Source organism: Cucurbita pepo, chromosome 11, assembly GCF_057944985.1.
Source record: "Cucurbita pepo subsp. pepo isolate OVF chromosome 11, ASM5794498v1, whole genome shotgun sequence".
In the NCBI taxonomy this organism is placed as follows: Eukaryota; Viridiplantae; Streptophyta; class Magnoliopsida; order Cucurbitales; family Cucurbitaceae; genus Cucurbita; species Cucurbita pepo.
In genome coordinates this window covers 1459223-1485493 of record NC_141808.1, presented here as the reverse complement: position 1 = coordinate 1485493, position 26271 = coordinate 1459223, and the positions used below count along the sequence as shown (strand labels likewise).

Below are 26271 nucleotides of genomic sequence, written 5' to 3'. Positions count from 1 at the left end.
TCGCTGCCTTTACAAAAATATTTATAGTTGCTAGATGCCAAAATGAATAATAAGATATTATTTGAATTAAACATCTTTATATATATATATATATATTTGCAAGAACATATATTATACTAGGAATAAAATCATATCTAATAGACAAAGCATAACACAAGAATCAATGTAATGAGATTAAATTAAATGGGGAATTTTATTTTAATTTTAGAAAATGGATAATAAAAAAATAGCAAATTTAATCTAATTGAAAAAATAGAAAATATCTGATTATAAAATTTTAATTATATAAAATATTTTAATTTTTTAGGGGTGATGTATTTAAAATATGGAATTAACAATTGGGCCTGGTTTACAACAATTGGCCCAATTTTAGGGCCGGCCCATTTCTTGGCTATCGAAAATTGTTGTCTTTATCCCACATTTATTTATTTATTTATTTTAATCTACATAATGTATTTAATTTGAATATTTTATAATAAATTAATGATATCTTTGACTATTTGTATAAGAGGCGTGGTATTAATTTCCATCCTTCGATGGTTTTGGGTCAAAGGAATCGGACGGTTGGAAACGAATCGGAAAAGGGAATAGCGTGTGTTGTGGTTACTAGATTATTCTGTCCCAGCCAAGAATGTATAGGCTCACATTGAGCCACAAGGGCTCAAACCTGTCTCAACATTTGCGCGCCACGTTTCTCACTCTCCTATGCCCTCATTTGCTCTGCTAGAATAAGTTTTCAACCTAAACTCCTAGCTTTGTTGATCGTGGTTCGTCGCCCAAGCTTTGAGATCGAGAGAATTATTTCGTTGGTTGAAGTAGCGGAGAAGGAAGTGCCGGTAGTTTAATCGGAAATGAGGTCGATCGTTTCGCGGCTGATCCATTCGAGATCATCGGTTCCCAAGTTATAGTGAGTTCCTTCTATCTTATGAAACTTAATTTTGTTTTAGAATGGTGGATTGTTTTTCTTTTCTGGTCTATTATTAGAAATGTATATTGAATTCAGTTTCTGCTATGCTTTCAGTTCTTCTATGGTTTATTTTGTTCCTTACTGCCGATTAACCATCGGATATATACGGAATTCGCCACCAAAAGGGTGTTGGCGGGGGTGGGGGTGGGGGTGGGGGTGGCCATACTGTTGTGTAGGTCGAATTTCATTTGAATTTGGTGGTCGAATTTCATTTCGAGCTTTTAGACTTGTTAGTGAATCGGGTTTTTTCAGAATTGTTCATTATTGTAGGAATCCGAACTGGAATGACTTTCTCGAGAGTTGTAAACTTTGATTATCTTGACTGTAGAATTGTTCGGTCTGTTGGTAGACAGATATGATCTCAGCGGGGATAAATTTGAGAACAATGTGATTGGCGTTTGCCCCCAATATTTTATTATGCAAACCCCACGACCTGCTTCAGCTTGATCAAATCTGGATCTTCATTTATTTAATTTTTCTAATCCTGATGTCAAGAATAATTTATGACTCAATTGCAGCTCTTTTTACTAAATGTGATTAACGGCAATCATTTTGTTGTTTCTTAACTATATTGTACAGCACAGTGACTGCTTTTCAGAGCGGGAGACCATTTTCAACAGACCCTAACAAGGTCGACGAACCGTTCAAGGTCGAGGAAGCTGAAACAGTTAATGTTCCCCCACCTCCAACTGAGAAGGTATGTGAAAAGAAGGACAAGGGTTGCTTGTGATTTCTGTAATTCTGTCTGTATCTTTGAGTTTGATCAATGTTATCTCCGTGGCATGTGCATTTGATCAGTTGCTGGTGCTGGGTGGAAATGGATTTGTGGGTTCTCATATTTGTCAAGAAGCCTTAAATCGTGGTCTTACAGTTGCTAGCCTTAGTAGGTATGTTTTGATATTAGAGCATATGCATCTTTGGCTTTTATGTCGCATAGATTGTTTTACGTAAGATCTACACTTTTGAATGATCATATAAATCTGTATTTGTTTCCTTCATATTGAGTGACTGATTGTAATAGGTACACTTTAGTTTTCAATATATGTTGAATATGGAAAGTACAAAAGAATCAGCTCAAAACCTTAAAAACTCTTTATTGGAAACTGGATCGCTATATGCTGCCTTTCAAATCACTATTTTCTTAATGAAAATGTATCGGCGAAATCAGGCCATATCGGTCGCGATTATAGATAATACGATTTGTTTTCCATCTTGTTGTTTAATGAATGGGAACTTCAATTTCTTTGTTCAGTTTCCTAGTGTTGGAAACTTTATTCTGACATCACAATCAATGGCGCTTTGTTATTATTATCAGGTCTGGTAGATCATCAATACGTGATTCTTGGGCTAACAATGTAATTTGGCATCAAGGTTTGCTTCCATTCCAGATGTTTTCAACTGTCATATTTGTGTGCTGGCTTTATGAAAATGCCTAAACTATTTTTCTCATTGCCAGGAAACCTTCTTTCACCCGATTCACTGAATGAAGCTTTTGACGGTGTTACCGCTGTTGTATGTAGTCCTCAACTTATTCTAAATTGTAAACTAGTTACAACTTTCTTGTGTATACATTAATCCACTGATATATGGAATGGTTTGAGTTCTGTGTGCACACTTCCTGATTAACTGTCAGGATACTGTTGGTAAGACTCCTAGCAGCTATTATTCTCAGTTGTGATCAGGAACGAACTTATTTATGCGCACAACTAAATAAGTACTAAGTAGCATTTAGAAAAGGGAGGATTCTCTACTTGTATATAGCATTTCTTATTCCTGCAAATTTATTTCTCTACTTGTGCCGGGGATTGCTAGTTTTGGTAAATTTTAGTTTATTATTTCTAGGTCTCTTGCATTGGTGGTTTTGGCTCCAATTCTCAGATGTACAAGATCAATGGGACGGCAAATATCAATGCAATCAGAGTTGCTGCAGATAAAGGTGTAGTTTTTATGTGGTAATAAATTTAAGAAAATGAACTGAAATTATGGAGTCTAGACCCTTCTGTTTCCTGTCAAAACTTAAATCTTCTAATGCTTTGATAGCATCTCACCTCATGTCAATAACCACACTTCCTCTGCCCAATAATTTCCTATATTTCATGGGCCGTCTCTGTACTTTTAATTCTAATGCAGAATTATCTGATGCTCGAGTGTTTCTTTTCTTTCTCGTGCCTTAGTTTTTTCTCCCTTTTCAATAAGAAATGAAACTGCAGTGAAGCAAAAGAAAGGTACAACCTCGGGGCCGCGGGTAGAGAGAACCCCCTCCCAACACAAAACTATAAGAAATCCTAACTAAATGTTTTGGTCTCCATGTAACTAGTCTAAATTTGGCCCTATCAATTATTCTTAACTTCATGATTTTATCAAATGGTTGTAGTTAATTTAATATTTGCTATACTTCTTGACTCTTACCAAGGCAGTACCAATCGCTTACAGGTGTAAAGAGATATGTCTATATCTCTGCTGCTGATTTTGGCTTGGTTAATTACTTGCTACAGGGATATTATGAGGGAAAGGTAGAATTTCTATTCCTTTTATTCCAAGAGTTGGTAATTAATCAAGATCTTGGACACTTATATATCATGTAGCCTGTTAATGCCTTTCTCGATCAATTCAAACTATGGTCGAGGGGTTTTTAAGGAAAAATGTTGAAAACTGATGGATGAAATGACTCATTTAACTTCCACCAGAAATCTGGGTCACCAATCTTTCCATTTTGTGCAGATGGAAGTTCTATATTACATTGTTTTCTTATGAAAATCTTTTTCACAATTCATGTAATTTGGATTGATGTGGCTCATGCAAAATCTGTGTTTCGGTTTGTGTAGCGAGCGGCTGAGACAGAACTCCTCACTAAATTTCCTTATGGAGGTTAGATCTCTGATCCGTCAATGTTACTTTCAAACTCTTAACTTGCACTTTTGCTTGTGCAGTTCAGATATATTGCCTGTAGTACGTAAGATGATTGTATACTCCCAATACTCTTTCATTTAGCTGCTAACAAGCGGTCTTGCTTATTGGCTTTCGTTAACCTGTTTTTCTTTTCTAAATTATCCTGTCTTTTACAGTTAACAGTTTATGTGGAGAATAAAATGTTCTTTAATATACGTTTCAGGAGTGATTTTGAGGCCGGGATTTATTTACGGGACCCGTAACGTCGGGAGCATGAAGTTACCTCTGGGAGTAATTGGCTCTCCTTTGGAAATGGTAACTTGTGGTTTCTTCATTTGTTTTCTCGTTTAGGCTTTCCATTATGCCATGGACTTCGGTTTCTCATCGCCGTTATTAGTTTAACGCTTGGCTTGATAACTATTTGGTTTTTGGTTTTTGGTTTTCTGGACAAGTAAAATGGATCTGATCATGTGATATTCAAATCTCTTAATCCTAATCCAGACATTTCCCTGCAGGTTCTTCAACACGCCAAACCACTACACCAGCTACCACTCGTTGGTCCTCTATTAACTCCTCCAGTAAGCGTGACTTCGGTGGCAAGGGTTTCTGTTCGGGCAGCAACGGACCCCGTCTTTCCTCCTGGCATCATCGACGTCTATGGCATACAACGGTACAGTCAACAGAAGCCGAAGTAGATTCGATAAGAGACTTAAAAGGCATGCACATTTTCTCTCCCTATAACACTATCTATATATATATATATTAGAGAGTCCAAATCTAAACGTCTGTTGAACTTCTCACTTGATGGGACTTACTCGACAGTTTGTGCACTGAGTTGAAGATAAAAGACAGGTTCATTTTCTTGTATCTGATGCTAATAATATCATGCAGAGATCTGCAAATTCATGGTGTAGGAGAAGAAGTATTCATTTGGCTAGTTTGGTATTGGTTTTTCCTTATCTAAACGTTATAATTCTTTCCCATTCAGTATCCATCCTTGTCTGCTGCTTGCCTGAACCAACTTATGGAGAAAATTTGTAGTGTTAGATGAATACCTTTATACATATTTTCTTAATGCTATTGAATGTCACTCTTTCGAACGATACCGACATAGTTGCATTCATCGGGTAGTGTCCATACTCGCAAAATAGTATAATTTATGTGACCTCAATGCATGTAATATCGATACAATATTTAAAACTAAGTTGTATGCTTATTAAATAGTTAACCTTATGCTAAAGTGAGGAGAGCTTAAGTTCGAATTAAGAACTCTTACACTCCATCTTTATATTAAAAGAAGTTTAAGATCAAACCATCTTTATATTAAAAGAAGTTTAAGGTCACATTTTGATGCGAATGAGATTTATAAATATGTATTTCAACGATTTATGTTAAAGGTATGAGTACTAATTAAGTGAAAACTAAGGATAGCGACTAATTAAGTGAAAACTAAGGATAGCGACGTCGAAAACATTTAATTGCACTATAATTTATTTAAGAGTATTAATGATTAAAAGTGGGTAGTTATTTTTACTTAAAAACATATTTTAAAAAAAATAATTTAGTCTAAGATATTATAAAATTAAAATTTTATGTACCAAAAAAGTGTAATTTTTTTTTTAAAAAAAATTATTGGATTTAAAAAAAAAAAAATTATTGGACTTTTTTTAATGTTGCCTACGCAAAGTAATGTTTAAGTGGATGAGAAAACGAGAGCCACGTAGGCTAATGGGTCTTCTATATAAAGGGCAAATTCTAATTCTATAAGCTTCTCAAATCAAGGAGTAATTCGAACGAGCTTCGTTCGAAGAGAGGGAAGACGAAGAAGATGAACCATAGCCAACAAGCGACAGGGAGCAGGCACGATGATGACGCAGCGCTCTCCGAGTTTCTAGCATCTCTAATGGAGTATACTCCCACTGTAAGATCTCATTTGGATGCTGCTTTACTCCAAGTTGATTCTTTCCTTCCATGCGTTTTTCTGTAAGTTCAAATCACGTCGGTGTTTTCTTTTCGGCTATCATTTCACAGATTCCCGACGAGTTGGTGGAACATTACTTAGGGAAGAGTGGATTTCAGTGTCCCGACGTTCGATTGTAGGTACCTTTTCGTTTGTTTTTTATTATTTTCGTTCATCAAAACCCTAGGTTTAAAACGCGGTTTTTCGATCGACAGATGAGATGGATTTATCTTTTTTCCTAATTTTATGATTGGTATTGCTTTATTTTCACAATTTAATCGTACTTGGGGAATTTTTTATTCAGTTGGTTGGTTGTTGACTGCTAATATCGATCAAAGTGATGCTTAATCCTGCCGGGGGTTGCAATTAGGGGATTTCTTATTTCGAGTATTTTTTTTTTTTTAAAGAGACAATGTTGGTTATTGTTGCTGATTTTTTGCTGTTGGGAAGTTGCCTCTACATTACTTAATCTCTATGAATGAACCGAGTATGAGATTGGAGGACAGTTCCCACCTCATTCCCAATGAAGAAATGGGAATTCTTCGCCCTGGGGTAAATTCTTGATTATTCTTTGTAGGTCGGGCGTGACATGTGCTTACCTGGTTTGTTCTGTAGTAGTGTTATTGAACATGAAGGCGGCCTTTTTAGTGTTTATAGTGGTATTCTGGGTAGCGGTCATTGCTTCGGACTTTTGATTTCAATGAGTGGTGTTATTAGTGGCTGCATTTCTATGCTGAGAATTGTGCACTGGGGAAGTTCATCTAGTTCTTAAACTTTTGCCTGTTCTGTTCCAACTATTCTTCTACTCTTGTTTTCCATTTCATTTCGTAGTTTTTTTTTTTTTTTTTTTTTTTTTTTTAATCTTCTAAAGTTAGGCGTTTAAAATTTTTCAAAATGGAGAGGATATGAGTCATTTAAGATCTTTGATTATTATGAGATGGATTCTTTAACCTTGGCCTGGTTAAGTGCTTTCTAGGTAAAGTGATTCTCAGTTTTGATTGGCGTTAGTTGTGTTCACCATTGCAAGAATTATTTGTAATTAGAAACTGGCTTTCTATTTGTTGCGTTCACTTTTGCAGGATCAGGCTTGTCGCTGTTGCTACGCAGAAGTTCGTTGCAGATGTTGCAAGTGATGCTCTCCAGTATGCTTGCTTTCTTCTTTCTTATTTTGCATGAGGGGTGCAAGTAAAATATGATCATAACTTGAGTTGCAGACCTTATGATAGAAAAAAAAAAAAAAACTTGAGTTGCAAACTTTACATTTAATTACATTTAACGATTATCCAAGTAATCCTCTACAGCTGACCTCATCACCTATTAATTTTTCTTCTTCAACCCCCATGACTGCGTTATTATTCTTTGTGGGTTTTCAAATGCTTTGGTAACAGTTGGGTGTTTAGCTGCTTGTGTTGGTAAGAGTTTTTGTAGGTTCAACGTCTCTTTGTAGGTTTCGGCAACAGTCTTTTTTGTAATTATCTATTAGGTCTTATTTGACTTAATTGGTTTCTTTAATTTTTCTCCTATTTCATGGGCTCCTTTTTTGTATACTCTCTTTGAGAAAGTTTAGTTTCCCAATAATAATAATAATAATAAAACTTATTTGGCTGTGCAATGTAGGCATTGTAAGGCGAGACAGGCAGCAGTAGTGAAAGACAAAAGGGATAAACAACAAAAGGTGCGTTTTTTGTAACTCAGGGTCTCTTGATTGATAACTTATTTGGCCAGTCTAACATTTTGCTGGTCCAGGATAAGCGCTTAATATTGACCATGGATGATCTCTCGAAGGCTCTTCGTGAGGTAAGCTCAAAATGTTATTTATTTCTCATTCCTTTTTCAATTATTAAGCTCTTGTGCTTGATGGATTTTTCATATATAGACATAAGAGATCATTAGTTTGATTCTGGTATGCATTCTTCTTTTTAAAAGGTGCTATAGGTGGGTTCTTTTGAACATCTGCTCGATTTTTATTTGTGTAATTGACTCCTGGCAGGCTGTAATATTGTGAAGAATTTGTGATTTTTTTTAGTTCTTCAAATTGCATGGTGGGGAGTCTTAAAAATGTGCATTTGTAATTGATACCCTTTGATCATAGACATTGGAAGATCTAGTTTCTTATCCAAACTAACCGTCTTGTTGGTACGTGATGAACAGTATGGCGTGAACGTGAAACATCAAGAATATTTTGCTGATAGCCCTTCAACCGGAGTGGATTCTACTTCCAGAGAGGAATGAGTTGGAATGGAATAACGGTTAAAATGTCTCATCGTTGTGTTCGTGAATATACCGATGCATCATAGTTCAGGTTGGAGTACTCTTGCTGCCTGCCATGCACAATTATTAGTCATGTTAGTATTGCTATCATTAAGTAGCCCGTCTGTGAACTGTCATAGCAGTAGATATGTTAAGCGTTTTCTACATGTCTACTAAATGAAACTGTGCATAATGAAACCCAAAACATCATTCTTGTTCATACAAGGTTATGTTATCATGATGCATTCTCCATGGATTTGCAACTTCAGATTAATTGTCCATCTCTTTATGTTTGTGTTTATGAGTTCCGTAGGGACGAGTTCATTTTTAAATAAACTCAATTGTTTCGATTGAAATCTTTTTCATTGAAGTTGAGCCATTTTGATGATAGAATGACTAAAAAATACTTAAAATGCATGTCTTGGGGATAGTTTGTAAGAACTCTAGTTGATCTTATTTTAACTCTTAGAAGTGAGGATAAGGTAACGTGACCATGTCTCCGTGTTTTATTATTATGTGTGCAAATCTTTGGGTGGGGTTTGAACGGATCTTCCCAATATGAACGACAAAGTGGTTCCCAATTCTTATGTCTTGTCGGCTCCCTTCTAATCACTCCTTTCTAATCTTTCCTCTTTACTCGTCCCTTCATTTAAAAGTGCACAAAGTAAATCGCGTTTTTTTCATAGCTATTAGGTTCATTTAATTATATTCGTAGATCGATGTTGTTAGTTTAATGAACACAGTGGTTTCAATTAGTAATTACTAAATGATTGAGTTAATATTAGATTTGCAAATATTAATTAATTTTAGGGACCCAACCAATAATATAATGATAATATGAGATTAGGGACCCAACCAAAGGGACCCCACAGCATTAGACATTAAGTCCAAAACCAGATGGAAAGGTCCGATCACATGCCTTCTGCTAAGCGCCAACGCCATCCCATGTGCCCATTTTTTCAAATTGTATGCCAACCCCACGCACCGACAACCCCAACCCCAACCCTATTTCACCACACCTCATCATAATAATATTTATTAATTTCGATTCAATTTTCTCTTTGAAATCGTTAATTTTAGTTTTTAATTAAAATTTAGGATATATTCTAATTTTGAACAAACAAACCCTTGCTTCCAGAATCAACAGTTTGTTTTAATATATCTTTATGGTACTCAGATCAACTCAAACTATTCAACCGAAATCATAAAAGTTGGATATGGTTAGAATTTTTTTTCGATGATTTGGGTTAAGTCGAACTTTTTGAAAACTGAAAGTTGCATTCAGTTAGGTCAATCCGACCAACCGAACAATAGAGTTACAATTCAACATAACTCTACTCTACCTTAAAAAATATTAAGAATATTTAACATTTGGTATCGATATTAGTAATGCATTGTGTCTTATAACTGTTTGATATTTGAACGTTATGAGATTTGTACATAAATAATATATTTTTATAAATAACTGGACAACCCAACTCGAGAATAGAGGGTTGCGAGTTGTTCGGGTCACCAATCCAACCAATCCAAATTTTGAGGTTCGAAAGATTTTAATATAAGAATATATATGATATGCTTTATATTTTATACATATTAGTCATATATGGAGAATACATATGATATAATTGATATTTGGTAGTTCATCCTATATTAATTGTGTATATATATATATATATATATATGTTCTATATTTTGAATAAATATGAAATCCCAATATTATATTTAGTATGAAATTTATTTTCCCTCGTAATTTTTTTTTTACCCTAAAAGTTGAAATTCTAATTTATTTATTACCATCTATTTTCCAAATTTAAATTTGGATAGTGAGAAACTACGTCACTTTCACTCCCGCTACCACTCCTCTGGCTTTGTACATTCACCACCTACTCTCTGAACCTCGCTTAAATTTAAACCTCTCTTCTACCTCTCTCACTCCTCCCAATCCTCCATCGCCGTTTCTCTCTCTTCACAATGGCGATTAGTTCAATGAGATCCTCTCTTCCACCTCTCCTCTGTCTCTGTATCTCCTTCTTCGCCATTGTTGGAGCCGACGATCCTTACAGGTTCTTCAACTGGAATGTCACTTACGGCACCATTTACCCCCTCGGCCTCCCCCAGCAGGTTAGGTTTTCGGTTGAATTTCATTGATTCGTTCAGTTTACAATGGATCTGAATTTGCTCTGTTTTTTAGGGCATTCTGATTAATGGCCAATTTCCTGGCCCTGATATTCACTCTGTTACCAACGATAATATCATTATCAATGTCTACAATAGCTTGGACGAGCCATTTCTCCTCTCCTGGTAATTCTTCTGTTCCTCGCTCTCTGTCGGAAACTTTGAGTCGAGATTTCCATTTTCGTTCCTGAATGTGAAAATGTGTTTTCTAGAACGTGCTACTACTAAGTGTTAGGTAGTTTGTGTAGAGTTGGAGCTGAAATATTAAGAAGAAATATGAAATTTATGAAGCTAATTTGGAAAATTTGTCGACATTGATTACGTACTCTCTCTTTATGTTTTCAATCGCTAAATTTAGGGGTTGGATCTGGTTTAACTGTTAACTTGTTGAAGAAGTTTTTTCGAGACGATGCCTGCGAGTTATAATTAATTAATCTGGTCTAAATTGGAAGTTTAATTATCTGAAAATTTGTGTTATGAACTGTGAAATTAGGAATGGGATTCAACAAAGGAGAAACTCATACGAGGACGGAGTGTACGGAACAACATGCCCTATACCTCCAGGGAAAAACTTCACCTACATTCTCCAAATGAAAGATCAGATCGGAAGCTTCTATTACTTCCCTTCCCTCGGCTTCCACAAGGCCGCCGGTGGTTTCGGTGGGATCAGAATTCTCAGTCGCCCCCGGATTCCCGTTCCCTTCCCGGATCCCGCGGGCGATTACACTGTCCTCATCGGCGACTGGTACCAAGCTAATCATACGGTAATTAATCACTGACCATCCCTTTTCCTTCCATTCTAGAGATTCCAACATTGAACTTTTATCGATCTGATTAGTTTCAAAATTAATCTCTGGCTAGTCGAAAAGGGTGAAAGAATCTTGAATATTGGTCACGGGATGAGCCAGATTGGCGGGGAATAGGGAATCATCTCTTTATTAGACTTTTTTTAATTTCTTTCTAAATTATAAATAATTTTCTGAGACTTGGTCTCTTTTTTCAAAAAATGGCTATATATTTTTTTAGAAAGTTATAATATTAAATATTAATGATATGAGAAAAATTTTCAATATTGGACAAAATTAATTTGAAAGAACTATAATCGAAAACATTTATTTATTTTCTATAATATAACGAGTTTTCTTAATACAAAAATATAAAAAATTAAATAATATTATTACAAATGGTGAGAGAAAAAAATTATTTATTAAACAAGTGACAAATATGAATCATATTATTATTATCATTATTTTACCTCTGTCGGTAGACCGACCATTGCTGGGTTCGACGACTGTCTGATCCGTAATATTTGACTTTTCAAGACCTTTTTGCTTCTCTCTCTAGTCTCTCTCTCTCTCTCTACAGAGATTAACAGCTGGATTATTTAAAGGGTACTTTCTTTCTTTAATGGTTGTTCATGTTGCGGGCCATGGCTGCCCCTCGGTGTGATAATCATTAGCTGAATTTAATTGGTTTCTTGGCATGTGCGTGTATTTGATGAAAGGCCCTTTATATTATTATTATTATTATTATTATTCTTTCTTGAAAGGAGCTTTTTGTATGGTTGGGCTGTATGCATTCCAGCCAACGAAAGCGCCCTTACGTCTCAGTTTAGGCGCCGATTCCCAGGCTCCCCCAGACGCGCTTTCCTCCAACTTCGGATCCCCTCATTAATTTAACCCTCTCCTACTCCCCACCCCATGGTTAGAAAATTAGATATTATATTTTTTTAGATTTAGACGTGCTTCCTTCAAGATTTTAAAATGGGTCTCTTAGTGACATATTTCCACTCTTATAAGAAATGTTTCGTTCTCTTTTTAATCGATGGAGATCTCACAATCCATCTCTTTGTGGGCTACCACTTTCGCTGGCATAGAGTCCAAATAGACTCTGATACCGTTTATAACAGTCCAAGCCCACTTCTAGTAGATATTTTTTTTTTTTGAACCTTTTTTTTGTTATTCTCTTCAAGGTTTTAGGATGCTTTTGGTAGAAAAATATTTTTAATCTTGATGAAGAATACCGGCACTTGTTTCAAATTTTTGTTGAAACTCATAAAAATCTTGTAAAGGTCACATCTAATCTATCTTTTTTGTCTGGTTGTTTGGTTTTGCCTTATAATTAGTCCCTTCTATACATGAATCTCGCCAACTCCCTTCCTTGAAATAGTTCACTTGACAACGAAGTGAACACAAAAGTGCCTCATTTTCTCCTTTTGCTCATTACCCACTTTTAGTAAGAGGGACGGACCATTAGGTATCTGCTTGGATTGGAAAGGTGAGAAGCTACAAACATCTATCTATCTGTTCTTGAGATAGTGACTCCATCTCAAGTAAACAAGAAACTTATGCGGGTTATCTTGAATGTAGAAAGAGAATCTTCTGCATACCTATATATAGATTAAAGTATTATATTATGGAATTATTCTTTTCCCCTGAAGTTTAGCCATTTTAAACTATAAGATTTGTTTTGCAGACGTTGAGGGCCCAACTAGACAATGGCTCAATGCTTCCACTCCCCGACGGAATCCTCATCAATGGTCGTGGACCCAACAGAACTGCCCCTTTCAACGTGGAACAAGGTAATTAAGAAAGCTCTACGTAATTCTACTTTTAGTGAAAAAGTTTTGAGTGAAGCCCATCTCTGTTTTGTCTTTAAAAACAATGCTATTCAGAAAAAATCAAGCTCTAAATTATTCAGGGAGGCTATGAAAATACCTTATTTCAAGTGGTTTTTAATGAATAGTTAAGATTCCACCTCGGTTGGGAGGAGAACTAAATACCCTTTATAAACGAAATACCTTTTATAAACGGGTGGAAACCTGTAGATCCCAAGCTCGAAATAAAAAGTCTAAGTACAAATTTACATTTTAGACAAAAGCAGCTATCATCATTGGTTGTGTATATGTGTTTTGTTAGGAAAAACTTACAGGTTGAGGATCTCAAATGTGGGGCTCCAAAGCTCTCTCAACTTCCGAATTCAAGGCCACAGGTTGAAGGTGGTCGAAGTTGAAGGAACCCACTCCCTCCAAACGGAATTCTCTTCCCTTGACATTCACGTCGGCCAATCTTATTCCGTTCTTGTCACCGCCGATCAGCCCGCTCAGGACTTTTACATTGTCGTTTCTTCTCGCTTCACCACTCCCATCCTCACCACCACCGCTATTCTCCGTTATGCCAACTCCGCCGGCTCCGTCCAAGGCCCACCTCCCGGTGGCCCAACTATCCAAATTGATTGGTCCCTTAACCAAGCTAGAGCCATCAGGTAATCTCTATATCAGTCTCGTGAATAATGGAACTCTAGGCTTCAAGTTAATGGATTATGAATGCTTTTACTCCAATAGTCTCAAAATTTTCCATACAAATGCAGAACCAACCTTACAGCCAGTGGGCCTCGGCCGAACCCACAAGGCTCTTATCACTATGGTCTCATCAACACGACCAAAACCATTGTACTGTCGAACTCAGCCGGGCTTGTCAACGGGAAGCAAAGATACGCCGTCAACAGCGTGTCATTTATCCCTGCAGATACTCCCCTGAAGGTCGCCGACTTCTTCAAAATAGGAGGAGTTTTCCGGGTCGGAAGTATTTCTGACTGGCCAAACGGTGCAGGAATCTACGAAGACACCTCTGTAATGGGCGCTGATTACAGAGCTTTCGTCGAAATCGTCTTCCAGAACAACGAAGACCTCATCCAGAGCTGGCACCTCGATGGCTACTCCTTCTTCGTTGTTGGGTAATGAAACCATACATTAAAACTTCCTGATTTCTCTGGGCTTTTTGCTTATTTTTCTTTGAAAATTCAGTATGGATGGAGGGCAATGGACATCCAATAGCAGAAACCAATACAATCTACGAGACGCAATTGCACGTTGTACCACTCAGGTAAAACCAAGCTCTAGTTTTCATTTATTTTATAACCATTTGTGAAGTATGAGGAAGAAAGATGAAGCTGTTGTTCATGGCAGGTGTATCCGAAGTCATGGACTGCAATATATGTAGCGCTGGACAACGTGGGAATGTGGAATTTAAGGTCGGAATTCTGGGCAAGGCAGTACCTGGGTCAACAATTTTACTTGAGAGTTTACACGCCATCGACTTCATTGAGAGACGAGTACCCAATTCCAAAGAATGCTCTGCTCTGTGGAAGAGCCACTGGGAGACGAACCAGGCCACTCTAGGCTCTATCCTCTGAGCTCAACACAATCAAATGTTTTGTCATGTCGTATCATATCATATTTAGTTCCTCTGGGAAGGATATTTCAGCCAAAAAAAAAAAAAAAAAAAAAAAAAAAAAAAAAAAAAGTCCTCCGCTCGAGGGCATTCATAATTTTTCTTTCTTATCATAGCGTTTCATTGAGTTTCCTTCTTTGTTCTTGCAGTGATTTTTTTAGTTAATAAATATTCTTCTGGTTACGAGTTCGTAGTTAGGATAAAGGCTAAATGTATGATATTATCTCTAATGTTTGTGTCGCTATTTTAATTTTCTTGCTTTGATCATTTTGTGAGATTTAAATTTTATATACTATCCCTACCTTAGATTAATATTTCGAGATGATAAGAAAATCATCGAGAAATTTCTATCAATTTCTAATGGGATAACACTTTGACACAATATCTATCACTCAAAAGTGTGCATAGATATGAAAATATCATTACTCAACGAAAGAATACAGATTTAAGAATGAGAAATATAATTGGGATCTAATGTTCAATCTTCATTTATATTCACAACCTTTAAATAGGATACAAGATACTAAATAATATCTACAAGGAAAATATAAACTAACCCAATCTACTACTATTAAAAAATTCAACTGATTACGAATATGTAAGATATATTTTCTAACTAATATATTCTTCAAGATCACGGATATCATATATTCCATAATTAATTCAAACTAAAATAAGTTGCACTAAATTCTGACAACACTCTATTTTTCTAGCTTTCAATTTTTTTTCCAGACCATCACGAGGGTTCCGTGCTTGAGAATGCAAGTGTTGGAATCATACCAAACATTTGAATGTCTCAGGGTGAAAGAAGAATGCTTCACGAACCACTCGTTTCAGTTTATTTATGTTGAAAAATCAATTTGAATATAGTTTAATTTGATAAGATATATATAATGACCTAAAAAGAATTAATCTGACACAGATGTGAATGAAAACAGATTAAAAATAAATACTAAAAAATATTATTATCACGTTTTAAAATACTACTTAAAATTTTAATTGAAGGTAATTTTAATTTTTTTTAAAATTTAATAGTAGTTTTGAAATGGAATAAAAAGTTTATAAAGATATTTTAGACATTTTTTTTTAATTGGAATGGGTAAAACTCGAACGCAACACCACGCCGAGAAATTATCCATTGCGCTTGCGCTTGCGCGCGGAGGTCAGCAACAATCTCTGACTTTCCCTGTATGGGCACGTCATTATGCCATCCCTTCCCATTGCGCGCTCTTATTGAGAGGCCTTATCCTGTGCGAATTCGGAGTGGATTGATTGTTTCAGTATTGAATCTGTAAACTGATTTCCCGCTTTCAGTTTCCACTGAAGCTTGTTCGATATTTCTACATGGCGGGTAATCCATCGGGCTTTGATCCTGATCGTATTCTTGCTCACAAATTTCCTGAGGTATGGAATATTAATTCACTCACCTTCTTGTGTTCAAGCTACGCTCTGTTTCTTTCGCTTGGTTTTACTCTCCTCCTATTTTTGTCATCGAACTACCTTTCGTTAAGATAAAACGAAGTATGAACCCGAAGAATTGGGATGAAAAGTAAGGAATTGTGGATCTCTGGGCACTCGGCCTGTTTAGGTTTGTCATTGATTTCGATGTCGTTTTTTAATTTTGATCTTTGCTCTCTGGGAGACCTCGTAGTGACAACTATTTAAGGGAACATTAGTGTCGATGTTTCTTACATATCATATTCATGCATAACTAACCACAGTTATCTAGGTTTCTTACATATCATATTGGACGACATCTTGTCAATTGATTCTTATCTGTAATGTATCAACTTGAAAGAACTCAAGTACTCAACTATTAATTAATTGGATAGGTTCATTGTTGTTGGTGTAATTTCCTCAAGAGGCCAGTGATGGGAAATTAGGCATATAAGGCATACCTGCCCTGCTTCTTACCATATTATTAGCAAGTCTGTTGAAGGCTCATAACTTTAGGAATATGTTATGTTATAGCATTTAATTGAGAACTTTTTCGGCCTTACACGGTTTTCTTATTTCAAACTTAGTTGATTCAAAGGTCAGATATTAAGCAATAACTTAAGAAAATTCCTTAATAGGCCCAAGATTAGAGTCTTTCCTGTCTGAAAGCAGACTGCAGCGATTCTCATACGCATAGAACAGACATATGGTCCTTTATCATATTAAGATATGTTAGACTTGAAAACATGTTTCTCAACCATTATAGAAAGAATCTTACTGAAGACAGAAGGGTCCGTGCATGTGCATGATGCGGACAACTTTCTTGGAGAAAATTTCATATTGAAGAGTGCAGGGGTGAGCTCTTGGTGGCCAATGCCTTTTTGAATCCTTTTCACCTTTGTGAGTGGATATGCAGACTGGTTTGATAGTCAACCTTGGCTTTACTGCGAAGCCCCTTTTGACAATGTGGTTTTCTCCTTCTCTATGACATGTAGACACAATTTTTTGGATAATCTGTCCATGTTTGACACATAATCAAACATGAAAGAATCGTTAATTTTAAGTGAATTGCATCAAATGTGGTCTAAGCATATGCTGCATTAAGATAATTGGTTTTGATTTTATTTCTTGTAAAACGTTGAATGGTTTGAAAAGGTTATTGCTTCATCATGAATGCATAATTTTTTTTCTTCAACTTCTTGATAATGTTGTATGCTTTCACCATTATCGGACATTAGCTTTTGGATGTTGACATAAGATGGAATATTTATCAAGTTCTGAAGGAATCATAAATTTGTAGCTGTTTTATTTTAAAGCCTGGGTTAATCAGCTCCGTGCATACATCTTTTTTTGCCAAATTTAGTTTCTAATATGTCAATAGTTGAGGCTATCGTTCTATATCTATTGGCTGGAGAAGAAAATTCACTAATGTTCACATGAAGTTTTGATTTTCTTTTTCATTAGATGTGTAGAGACTGATTTGTTCTAATTTACTTTTTCTGTAGACAACATCCACCTATACCGAGAGGTAAATCCTCATATACTGAGCTTATGCTTTCAACTGTTGTACTTGAGGGAGGTTACCGTTTATGTCAATTAGTGTACTTCTTTCTGTTGATTGACAGAGATGTTGCACTCTATGCTCTGGGCATTGGAGCATGTGGTCGGGAAGCTGTGGATGCTGATGAGCTGAAATATGTTTACAATGAAAATGGGCAAGAATACATTGAGGTACTTTATCTAGAATTGTAAAATATGTTTAGATATATAAAGGGGGCAGAGCATGTTGGATTTTTGGGGTTGATACTATCATTTTGGGCTGAGGGGAGGAGGTGATTGGTCAAAGGAATTGCACTACTGTGATTTTTGCGAAATTTAGATTCTCTTATTTTTTCGTTTTGTTCCAATACATCGAATCTCACTTTCATTTTTTTTTTTGTTAGCACCCAAAACCCCTCTGATACAGAAATGATAGGAACCTCTCTCTCTCTCTATTTATTTATTTATTTTTGGGGTTGATACTATCATTTTTTTTGTTAGCACCCAAAACCCAATCACTCTGATACCCAAAATTTAGATTCTCTTCTGTGATTTTTGTAACTATGCTTCTTAGCTTGAACTCATTTTCGCTAAACTCTTTATTATTTATATTGGCTCTTATTGACTACTACGCCAATTCAAGTGCTTAAAGCAATAGGAACTAGTATTATATTAATACATTCAAAGGAAACAAGCACCAAGTCTTAAAAGAGGGTAACTAGGGGGGGCACTCGAAGCTCTCTTATAGCTCTCTCAACTACACCCAGTTCTCTACAAAACGATACCTCCACTTATTTTGCATTCCCATGTTCACAATTTTGCCTTCTTTATTGTCTTTTCTCCTTGGAGGCCTGAGCTTCACTTGTCTCCCCTACTTCTCCTCCCATCCTTTGATCAATTTGTCCTTCCCCTTTGCCAGAACAGGATCCCAACCTTCAGATTATGTTTATTTTGTCCTTTAATGTATCTTTTTGATATTTGGCTCACTTCTCCCAAAAACAACTTTTCATATGGAATTCAAATAATTCCATGTGATTCTTCATCAACTTCCTTCTCTGCACGCTCAAGATAAAGCTGAGATACCAACATACAAACCAGTTTATAGGGTTTTACAGGAAATGCACTTTTATATTTCTAATACACAGAAAACGTCTGTGACTCTTCGTCTACTATTTGTTACTTGTAGTTTCTCTTTCTGTAGGTTTTGCCAACATTTGCTGCTCTATTTATCCACAAAACTATGGGGACGGGTCTGAACTTGCCAGGGCTGTCGTAAGTACTCATGCATACATTTGAGAAGCTTGCAAGGTTCTTTGGTGTGCCAATGCGAATGTAATCTTCATTTCTTTTGTAAAAGTCGTTCTGTTATCTTTCTTGTATTGTCTCTGGCATCAGGTATGACCCAAAGCTCTTACTTCATGGTCAGCAATACGTTGAATTGTACAAGCCACTGCCATCGAGGGGATATGTAAGGATTCGTACTGGATCTATGTATGATTATCTTTTAGTAATTTCCATATCCAGTTTTGTATTAGCATTCCTCAATGCTGAAATATATTTAATCTCACGAGGTTTTACTTGCGCAGTTAGATAACAAAATCTCTCTTGCTGGGCTGCATGACAAAGGTTTGTACTTGTTCGACTAATTATTCGATTTTTTTCGTATGATATTATTTAATTTATGTTGCTTATATTTGTATGAAAATTATTAAAAGTGAAGTCCAATATAAGAGGTTTATGAGAGAACGAATCTATTAACTTTAAACCTTTTCTTTGAAGTGTCAATAAATATTCATAATCATTTTCAGGAAAAGCAGCTATCCTTGAGATTGAGACAAAAAGTTATGACAAAATGTCTGGACAATTATTATGCATGAATCGGTAAGCGATTTTTTCTTCCCTTTATTCCATTGCCTTATTATTATAATTATATTTTAATATAGCTTATAAGGTGGTTATGGTAGGGATTGACTATGACTGGGTAAACTTGGCAGGACAACTCTCTTTCTGCGAGGTGCTGGCGGATTCTCAAGTTCTTCTCACCCTTACTCCTACACAAACTACCCAAAAAATCAAGGATCAGCAGGAAAAATTCCAAAAACACAGCCTTTTATGGTGTATGAGGATTGTACTCGACCATCTCAGGCAAGTTGACATTGATCACTAGAACAAACTTTTGTTTGTTTTCTTTTGCTTTGGACTAGATATGTTTAATGGTTCCTAATCGTTTAGATGTTTCTCATTGCTTTGCTTTATTGTTTCAAAATTTTAACTTTTCCCTTACTATGTTAAATTTCTCAATCAGGTCCCTCTAAAATATATTTGTTAAAATTTGTCAAGAAAAAAACTTTATATCATCAAATTATTAGTTTATTGACATGTTCGGATGAGTGGACATGACGCTACTCAAATTGTTAATGACAATTTGACACAAACTCCAACCAGCTTGTTAGTAAATCCAACATGTCCATTATCAAAATTCATGTCTTGCATACTATGTACAGCGGCACATTAACTTTCTATTTACAAAACTTATCGTCTTTTTAACGAAAATACTGAATTGAGAATTTTTAACATGTTAGGTGTTAAATTAATGAATTTAAAAGATCAAGAATCAAATGAGAAATATCCTAAGACTAGAGACCCTCTAATATATGTAGCCTTTATTTTCCTCCTTTTTCTTTTTTACGTATTGCAGCCTTGCAGGTTAACATTGCTTAACAGGTTTTTCATGGGTTGTAATTTTTTTTTTGTGCTATACAAATACTAGAATTGTTCTCATACTTCAATCTTGATGTAGCGTTAATAGAGTTTACTCTGTTTGTGATTTTAATCTGCAGGCATTAGTGTATAGGTTATCAGGTGACTATAATCCTCTTCATTCCGATCCTATTGTTGCGAAGATTGCAGGGTTGGTACCTCGCTCACATCTTGTTTACTGCTATCATTTGCTTCTATTTCCTATGTTTTTGGTTGTCTGCATCGTAGTTTTTTTTATGTTCATTAATCTCATTAAACCTCGCGAATATAACTGGCTAGATCCTCACCCCTAGACTATGGAGGACTGATGATATTTATATTTTGATACCCTATTGCTCGCTACACAATTTTGGGATGGCAAAAGGTGTCATATCCACCAAGGTTATATAAAAAAATCAAGTTATAATCGGATTGTGCATTTCATGTTGCATAAACTTAGTAGTTGATGTATAATGTTAGGAATGGTGTTTTGATTTCATTTATTGGTAAAGGTAGTCTTATAGGTCACTTGATAGCAACACCGGCCCCCAGCTAATATTCTTTACTTTTCCACTTCCCAGACAAACTCCAACTTTTTGTAAGGCCAATAATAGCTTCATTGGAACCGGAAGGGTTGATATTTGATGTATAATATAAGTTGAGATATCATAGAGTACCGCGTTGGCCAATGTTTAAGTGTCCTCCCTTTAAAAGAGTGGGGTGCTTCAATTTCTCCAATTTCTTCAAACTTTCTATTAAATTATTTTTCCAAATATTTCCCTCTTGATTGCCCCCACAATGTGCCCAAACCTGTAAATAGGTAAAACCACTTGAGGAACAACCTAAACTAGCAGCCATGGCATCAACTAATTTGGTAAGCAACAATCCTTCCATATTCCCTTCAAACCCGGTGCCACCTTAACAATCCTAACCATCTTTAATTACCGGTTGGAGTATTTATAAAAAAGAATTGTATCATCTACGATAAATGAGTTGTATAGGTTATTTAGTTTTTTATATGGGTAAGAGCTCAAGCCCACCGTTAGCAGATATTGTCCTCTTTGGACTTTTCCTCCCAGACTTCCCCTTAAGGTTTTAAAACGCATTCACTAGGCAGAGGTTTCCACACCCTTATAAGGAATGTTTTCTTCCCCTCTCCAACTGAGGTGTGATCTCACAATATGCATCTGGGCTATGATTATCATTCTAACCTTTGGATGTCCAAATGCAATCTTATTGACAAATAATTTGTTCAATCACAATGTTATAGGTTCTCAAAGCCAATACTACATGGATTATGTACATTGGGATTTGCTGTGCGAGCCGTAATCAAATGCGTGTGTAAAGGAGACTCGAGCAAAGTAAAATGCATATCAGGCAAGTTTCTTTTGCATGTGTACCCAGGTGAAACTTTGGTAACGGAGATGTGGCTTGAGGGGTCGAGGTATGATTTTAATTCTTTTCCTTTGTATAAGATTACAATTTCAAAGTCATGTTTGAAGACATGGAATAAAATAACTCAAGAAGTACTGTTTTTAAAGTGAAATTATAATCACTTCTGAAAAAACACTCATTAGAAGTTTTTTTTTTTCTTTCAGAAAGCACATTGAAATGCTTTTCGAAATTTTCAAAATACTTTTTAAGCCTAAAGATTTTGATGAATTTGTAAAGTGTTTTTACTTAGTTAGAGTACCCTCTAGAAGTGATCTAAATTGACTAGAAACTGATGTCAGAACTGCCCATATGCAATGCAGGGTCCTTTATCAGACAAAGGTAAAGGAGCGCAACCGGGCTGTGCTATCTGGCTACGTGGATCTCCATCATGTAGCTTCGTCACTGTAAATTTATTATAAAGGTACCTTCATATATATTATGTTGGAAGTGAATAAGTTGACCTCTGCTCATTCTGCTGCTTTAGGGTAATTCATATATTAAGAACACCTGAAAGGATAAGAAAGAGGTGACCAAGTTCTCTAGCAAACCACATGACATTATCCTTCTTTGTTTTGAAATGTTTCATTTTTTCTTGGCAGAATAAAGATCTTAAACGTATGTGGGTAATGCAATGAATGGAATTTATAAATTTGCTTGAGTTTATCCCGATTTTTTCCCTTCAATTTATGGTCGCATTTGCTAGCAGCAAACTCGTGTTCATGATATACAATTTCAGAGATTGTCCTAAATCTCATACAAAGCACACCAAGGAGAAGAGGCCTTAAAAGAAAAGAGCTAAACATCATGTGAGAAATAACAGAGCAAGGAACTCGGGTACATGGTATCTTAGCTTTGTGTCCTTTACACGATACCCAATTGGTTTAAGGTTGTAGCATATGCGTTCAACGTTCGGCCATATCAGGTTACTCATACGTTTTATTTTGATATTCATGGACATGGAACACGATCTAGATTAGCGTGGACATGATATACAAGTTAGTTTAATCTTGATCCACGATTTATCTGCACTATTCTTTGCTCTTGAAAATAGTTTCTAATCCGAATCTGTTTTATAGAGATGTTAAATCAGTTGTTTCTTGAGTTGTTAATTTTCCAGAAGTGATTGATTAGACGAAAGAGGAAGTGGATTTAATGGAAAGAGAGAGAATCCATAAGGATTCCCAAATTTTGTGCAGAAGCGAGGAGTGGGACAAGAAGGGAAACAAATACAATTTTGATATCCAACTAGAAACCTAACCTTGGCCTCCCTTATCAACTTATCTATCTATTACCCCGGTTTCGTTGTAGGGTTTGTTTCTAATGCCAGAAAAAAAAAAAAAAAAATGTAAGGTAGATTTTAATGCAATGGTTCCTATCAAAGGGAAGAACTTCAATTCAACCAAGTACGAGTAACGGTTCCTATCAAAGTGAAGAACTTCAATTCAACCAAGTACGAGTAAATAACATAGTAAACCTCTAATCATCGTACAGATTTACTAACAAAATCGGTTTTACAAAGATTCAAAGGGACAAACCCATTTCCTATTTATTGTAGTAGATGCTTGTTTGCAACATTACATATCGTCATCATCATCACACAAACCCATTTCCTATTTATTGTAGTAGATGTTTGTTTGCATTGAACATTACATATCGTCATCATCATCGCAGTTTTAAAACACATACTAGGGAGAGGTTTTTACACCCACATAAAGGATGCTCACTAATACACTAGGGAGAGGTTTTTACACCCACATAAAAGATGCTCACTAATACACTGCCCGATGTTTGACTCTGATACTATTTATCACAACCCAAGCCCACGATTAGCAATTATTGTCCATTTTGACCCATTACACATTATTGTCAACCTCACGATTTTAAAACGCGTTTATTAGAGAGGTTTCCATACACATACAAAGAAAATTTTCATTCCCCCTCTAATTGATGTGATATCTTACAAATTCCCTCCACATTAACCTTTGATTAGAATGTTTATCAGTTCCTATGACCAAATTATATCCATCTTGGAGATTAGAAGTCATCTACTCTATCTTTGCATGGAATTAACATGAACATGTTAAGAATCTCCATAACAGTGTTCATCCAAACAGATGTGAATTTGATTTTAGAAAAGAAATTGCAACTAAGCGAGAAGAAAAACAATCGCTAAACTCAAGTTTAATAACCATTTTATCATTTGTTTCACAGTAAATTAATCTCATAAACACATGAATTTCTTTTCTTTTTTTTCTTGAAAGATTAAAATTAGAAAATAAAAGGCTTTCCATTACCCACCAACACTCCCAAGAAAAACCACCTTAGCTAGCTGGGCCATCACTTTGGGGACAAGAATTCGCACGCCATCTCACTATTTCCCCCCAAATAATTTCATGAAATATTGAAGAGATCGTCATAATTAACTTTTATCACATAAAAGAAGAACCAAGAAGAACAAACAAACCCACAACAAATTCCTTAAAAAAAAACATCAAATTTACTCACCCATTTTCGTGTTCATCATCCACCTCCCAATTATCCACACGGTTCAACCTGTAACAAACAACAAAACTAATACATTCATTCACTTAAACTCTTGGATTTCATGGAATTCAATACTAAATTAACGTGGAGGTTTTAATAGCAACAGTAGCAAAAGGGTGGCATAGCTGCACCGAGGCCGCCACCACCGCCGCCGCCACACTGGGTCGTCGGGAAAAACAAAAACTCGCCACCGCCGTCCGGCTACATCAGAAACCTGCTAATAAGATATTACTAAGATTACATTATGATCTCTTTTGGGAGGCCATGAACATGAGCAATCGTCTTTTAAGAAAAATATTTAATGGGTTTTGTCAGGCTTTAATCATGAGCCCACGTAGGTAACTCAATGACTGCGGATGTAAAAATACATTAAAAAAAAAAAAAAAAAAAAATTGAAAAATAAACAAATAAACCCTAAATGTCTATTTGGAAAACCCTAGATTCATGATGAACATCCATTTGATTGAAAATGAAGATGACCCATTTCATAAAAACGCATGATTTGATGAAACAAACAAAACCCACAAAAAATTCATCACAAAAATTGAAACTTTATGAGAAATTTCAGATTCATGAAGCTAAAACATGTTTTTCAAAATTCATAGAAAACCCTAGATTCATGAAAAAAGATCCATTTGATTGAAAATGAAGATGACCCATTTCATAAAAACTCATGATTAGATGAAACAAACAAAACCCACAAAAAATTCATCACAAAAATTGAAACTTTCTATGAAATTTGAGATTCATGAAGCTAAAACATCCAACAAAACATGTTTTTTCAAAATTGAAAACAACCTCGTACAACACGATGAAGAGGGATGTAGGGATCAAGAGGGTGTTACAAAGAGGAGCCAAACAGAGCTCAATTGGCAGTATGCCCACCTCCAAGTTGAAAGAACAAACCAAACAACACAACACAACACACAAAAAGCAAAGGGCTTTCGTGATTTTTAAGGTTTTTGTTGATAAACCTTGTTTTGGGTATTTGAGGTGGACAGAATGCCAATAAATTCTGTTGGAAACCCTTTGAGAAACCCCCATGAAAGAGCCTCATCTTCTTCTTCTTCTTCCTCCTTGAAACGCAGCCATGAAAAGAGAGCAAAGAAAAGGAGAGAATTTAAGGAGGAGGAGAGAGAGAGAGAGGAGTAAATGAGGAGAGAGAAGTTTGGTTAAGAGTTGATATTTAGAAGCATCACAGAAAGGATCATCATAGTTATTCCTCCCCTTACTTTCCTCGTTCTTGATGAACAACTAATGCTTTTTTTCTTTCTTTTTTGTAATCTGTCTTTTCTGAGAGTGCAGTGAGTGAGTGAGGGAGGGATGGAGTGGGCTCATTTCTTCGCCTTTCCCTCGGTTTTGATGCCAATACATATCATAATATATCAACAAAAAGATGACAGATTTTGAGAAACATCGGTTTCAAACCTAAAACGTATGCGTTTAGGGCTGTTTGTGTGTACCTATGTGTTTGCTTGCGTGTACCACTTTTGAGGTATGACATTGTCTTCATGGTTAAGCCATTGCCTCTCATTGACTGGCTTTCTTCGGTGAGAGATCGAATTACCTACCTTTTCAATGCTAATATTTCATCATTTATGTATTGAGTTTTGAATATGTTATGACCCGTTTGTTTTTTTTGTTGGATTGATAGTATGACTAAAATCTTGTATCGAACTATGTAGCTATGTTGCCTCGTGGTGGCCATGCCTTGTTAAAAGATGCTACGTGAACACGTTTTCAAATTTTATGAAGAGAATTGTTAATTAAATTTATAGAGGAACTAAATGTGAGATCCGAGATTGATTAGAAAGAGGAACGAAATATTTCTTAGAAAGGTATGTAAACCTCTCCCTAGCATACCCTTTGTAAAACTTTGAAGTAAAAGCCAAAAGACAACAATATCTGGTAGTGGGCCTTGGACGGTCACAAATCGTATCAGAGCCATACATCGGACTGTGTGCTAGTGAGGATGCTGAGCTCCTAAGAAGTTGGATTGTGAGATCTCGCATCGATTGAAGAGGGGAAGGAAGCATTTCTTAGAAGGGTGTGGAAACCTTTTCCTACCAGAGAAGCCGAGAAGAAAAGCTCAAAAAAATACAATA

At 35.8% G+C, this 26271-nt stretch overlaps 4 protein-coding genes and 1 long non-coding RNA gene across 6 annotated transcripts; 4 read left to right on the top strand and 1 right to left on the bottom strand.

The window, feature by feature from the left end:
- Positions 1-658: 658 nt before the first annotated feature.
- LOC111806067 (NAD(P)-binding Rossmann-fold superfamily protein) lies at positions 659-4793 on the top strand. Of its 2 annotated transcripts, XM_087127984.1 has the most exons (11): positions 659-907; positions 1547-1664; positions 1766-1854; positions 2283-2338; positions 2424-2479; positions 2810-2903; positions 3401-3480; positions 3793-3835; positions 4080-4171; positions 4372-4572; positions 4748-4793. In XM_087127984.1, the coding sequence occupies exons 1-10, from the start codon at positions 852-854 to the stop codon at positions 4549-4551; spliced, it is 864 nt and encodes a 287-aa protein (XP_086984110.1). In that variant the 5' UTR covers positions 659-851; the 3' UTR covers positions 4552-4572; positions 4748-4793. The 2 variants fall into 2 exon arrangements, with proteins under 2 accessions (XP_086984110.1, XP_023547183.2); XM_023691415.2 differs by having other exon boundaries at positions 4372-4793.
- An 823-nt stretch (positions 4794-5616) lies between these two features.
- On the top strand, positions 5617-8334 carry TAFII15 (TBP-associated factor II 15). The gene is made up of 6 exons (XM_023691418.2): positions 5617-5777; positions 5888-5952; positions 6896-6958; positions 7434-7491; positions 7563-7613; positions 7968-8334. Exons 1-6 carry the CDS (start codon positions 5685-5687, stop codon positions 8046-8048), a joined length of 411 nt encoding a protein of 136 aa, XP_023547186.1. The 5' UTR covers positions 5617-5684; the 3' UTR covers positions 8049-8334.
- A 1588-nt stretch (positions 8335-9922) lies between these two features.
- On the top strand, positions 9923-14656 carry SKS5 (SKU5 similar 5). The gene is made up of 8 exons (XM_023691412.2): positions 9923-10187; positions 10258-10367; positions 10735-11005; positions 12717-12822; positions 13160-13505; positions 13611-13976; positions 14047-14125; positions 14209-14656. Exons 1-8 carry the CDS (start codon positions 10038-10040, stop codon positions 14419-14421), a joined length of 1641 nt encoding a protein of 546 aa, XP_023547180.1. The 5' UTR covers positions 9923-10037; the 3' UTR covers positions 14422-14656.
- A 933-nt stretch (positions 14657-15589) lies between these two features.
- ECH2 (enoyl-CoA hydratase 2) lies at positions 15590-22285 on the top strand. The gene is made up of 11 exons (XM_023691414.2): positions 15590-15877; positions 17416-17438; positions 17536-17641; positions 18651-18721; positions 18845-18917; positions 19036-19075; positions 19258-19330; positions 19444-19594; positions 20290-20360; positions 21459-21632; positions 21943-22285. The coding sequence occupies exons 1-11, from the start codon at positions 15818-15820 to the stop codon at positions 22028-22030; spliced, it is 930 nt and encodes a 309-aa protein (XP_023547182.2). The 5' UTR covers positions 15590-15817; the 3' UTR covers positions 22031-22285.
- Positions 22286-24096: 1811 nt separating this feature from the next.
- On the bottom strand, positions 24097-25537 carry LOC111805893 (uncharacterized). Its single transcript, XR_002816715.2, has 2 exons — positions 24965-25537; positions 24097-24380 (listed from the first exon to the last, which is right to left on the bottom strand). It is a non-coding gene; the product is annotated as an uncharacterized LOC111805893 (long non-coding RNA).
- Between the last annotated feature and the right edge of the window lie 734 nt (positions 25538-26271).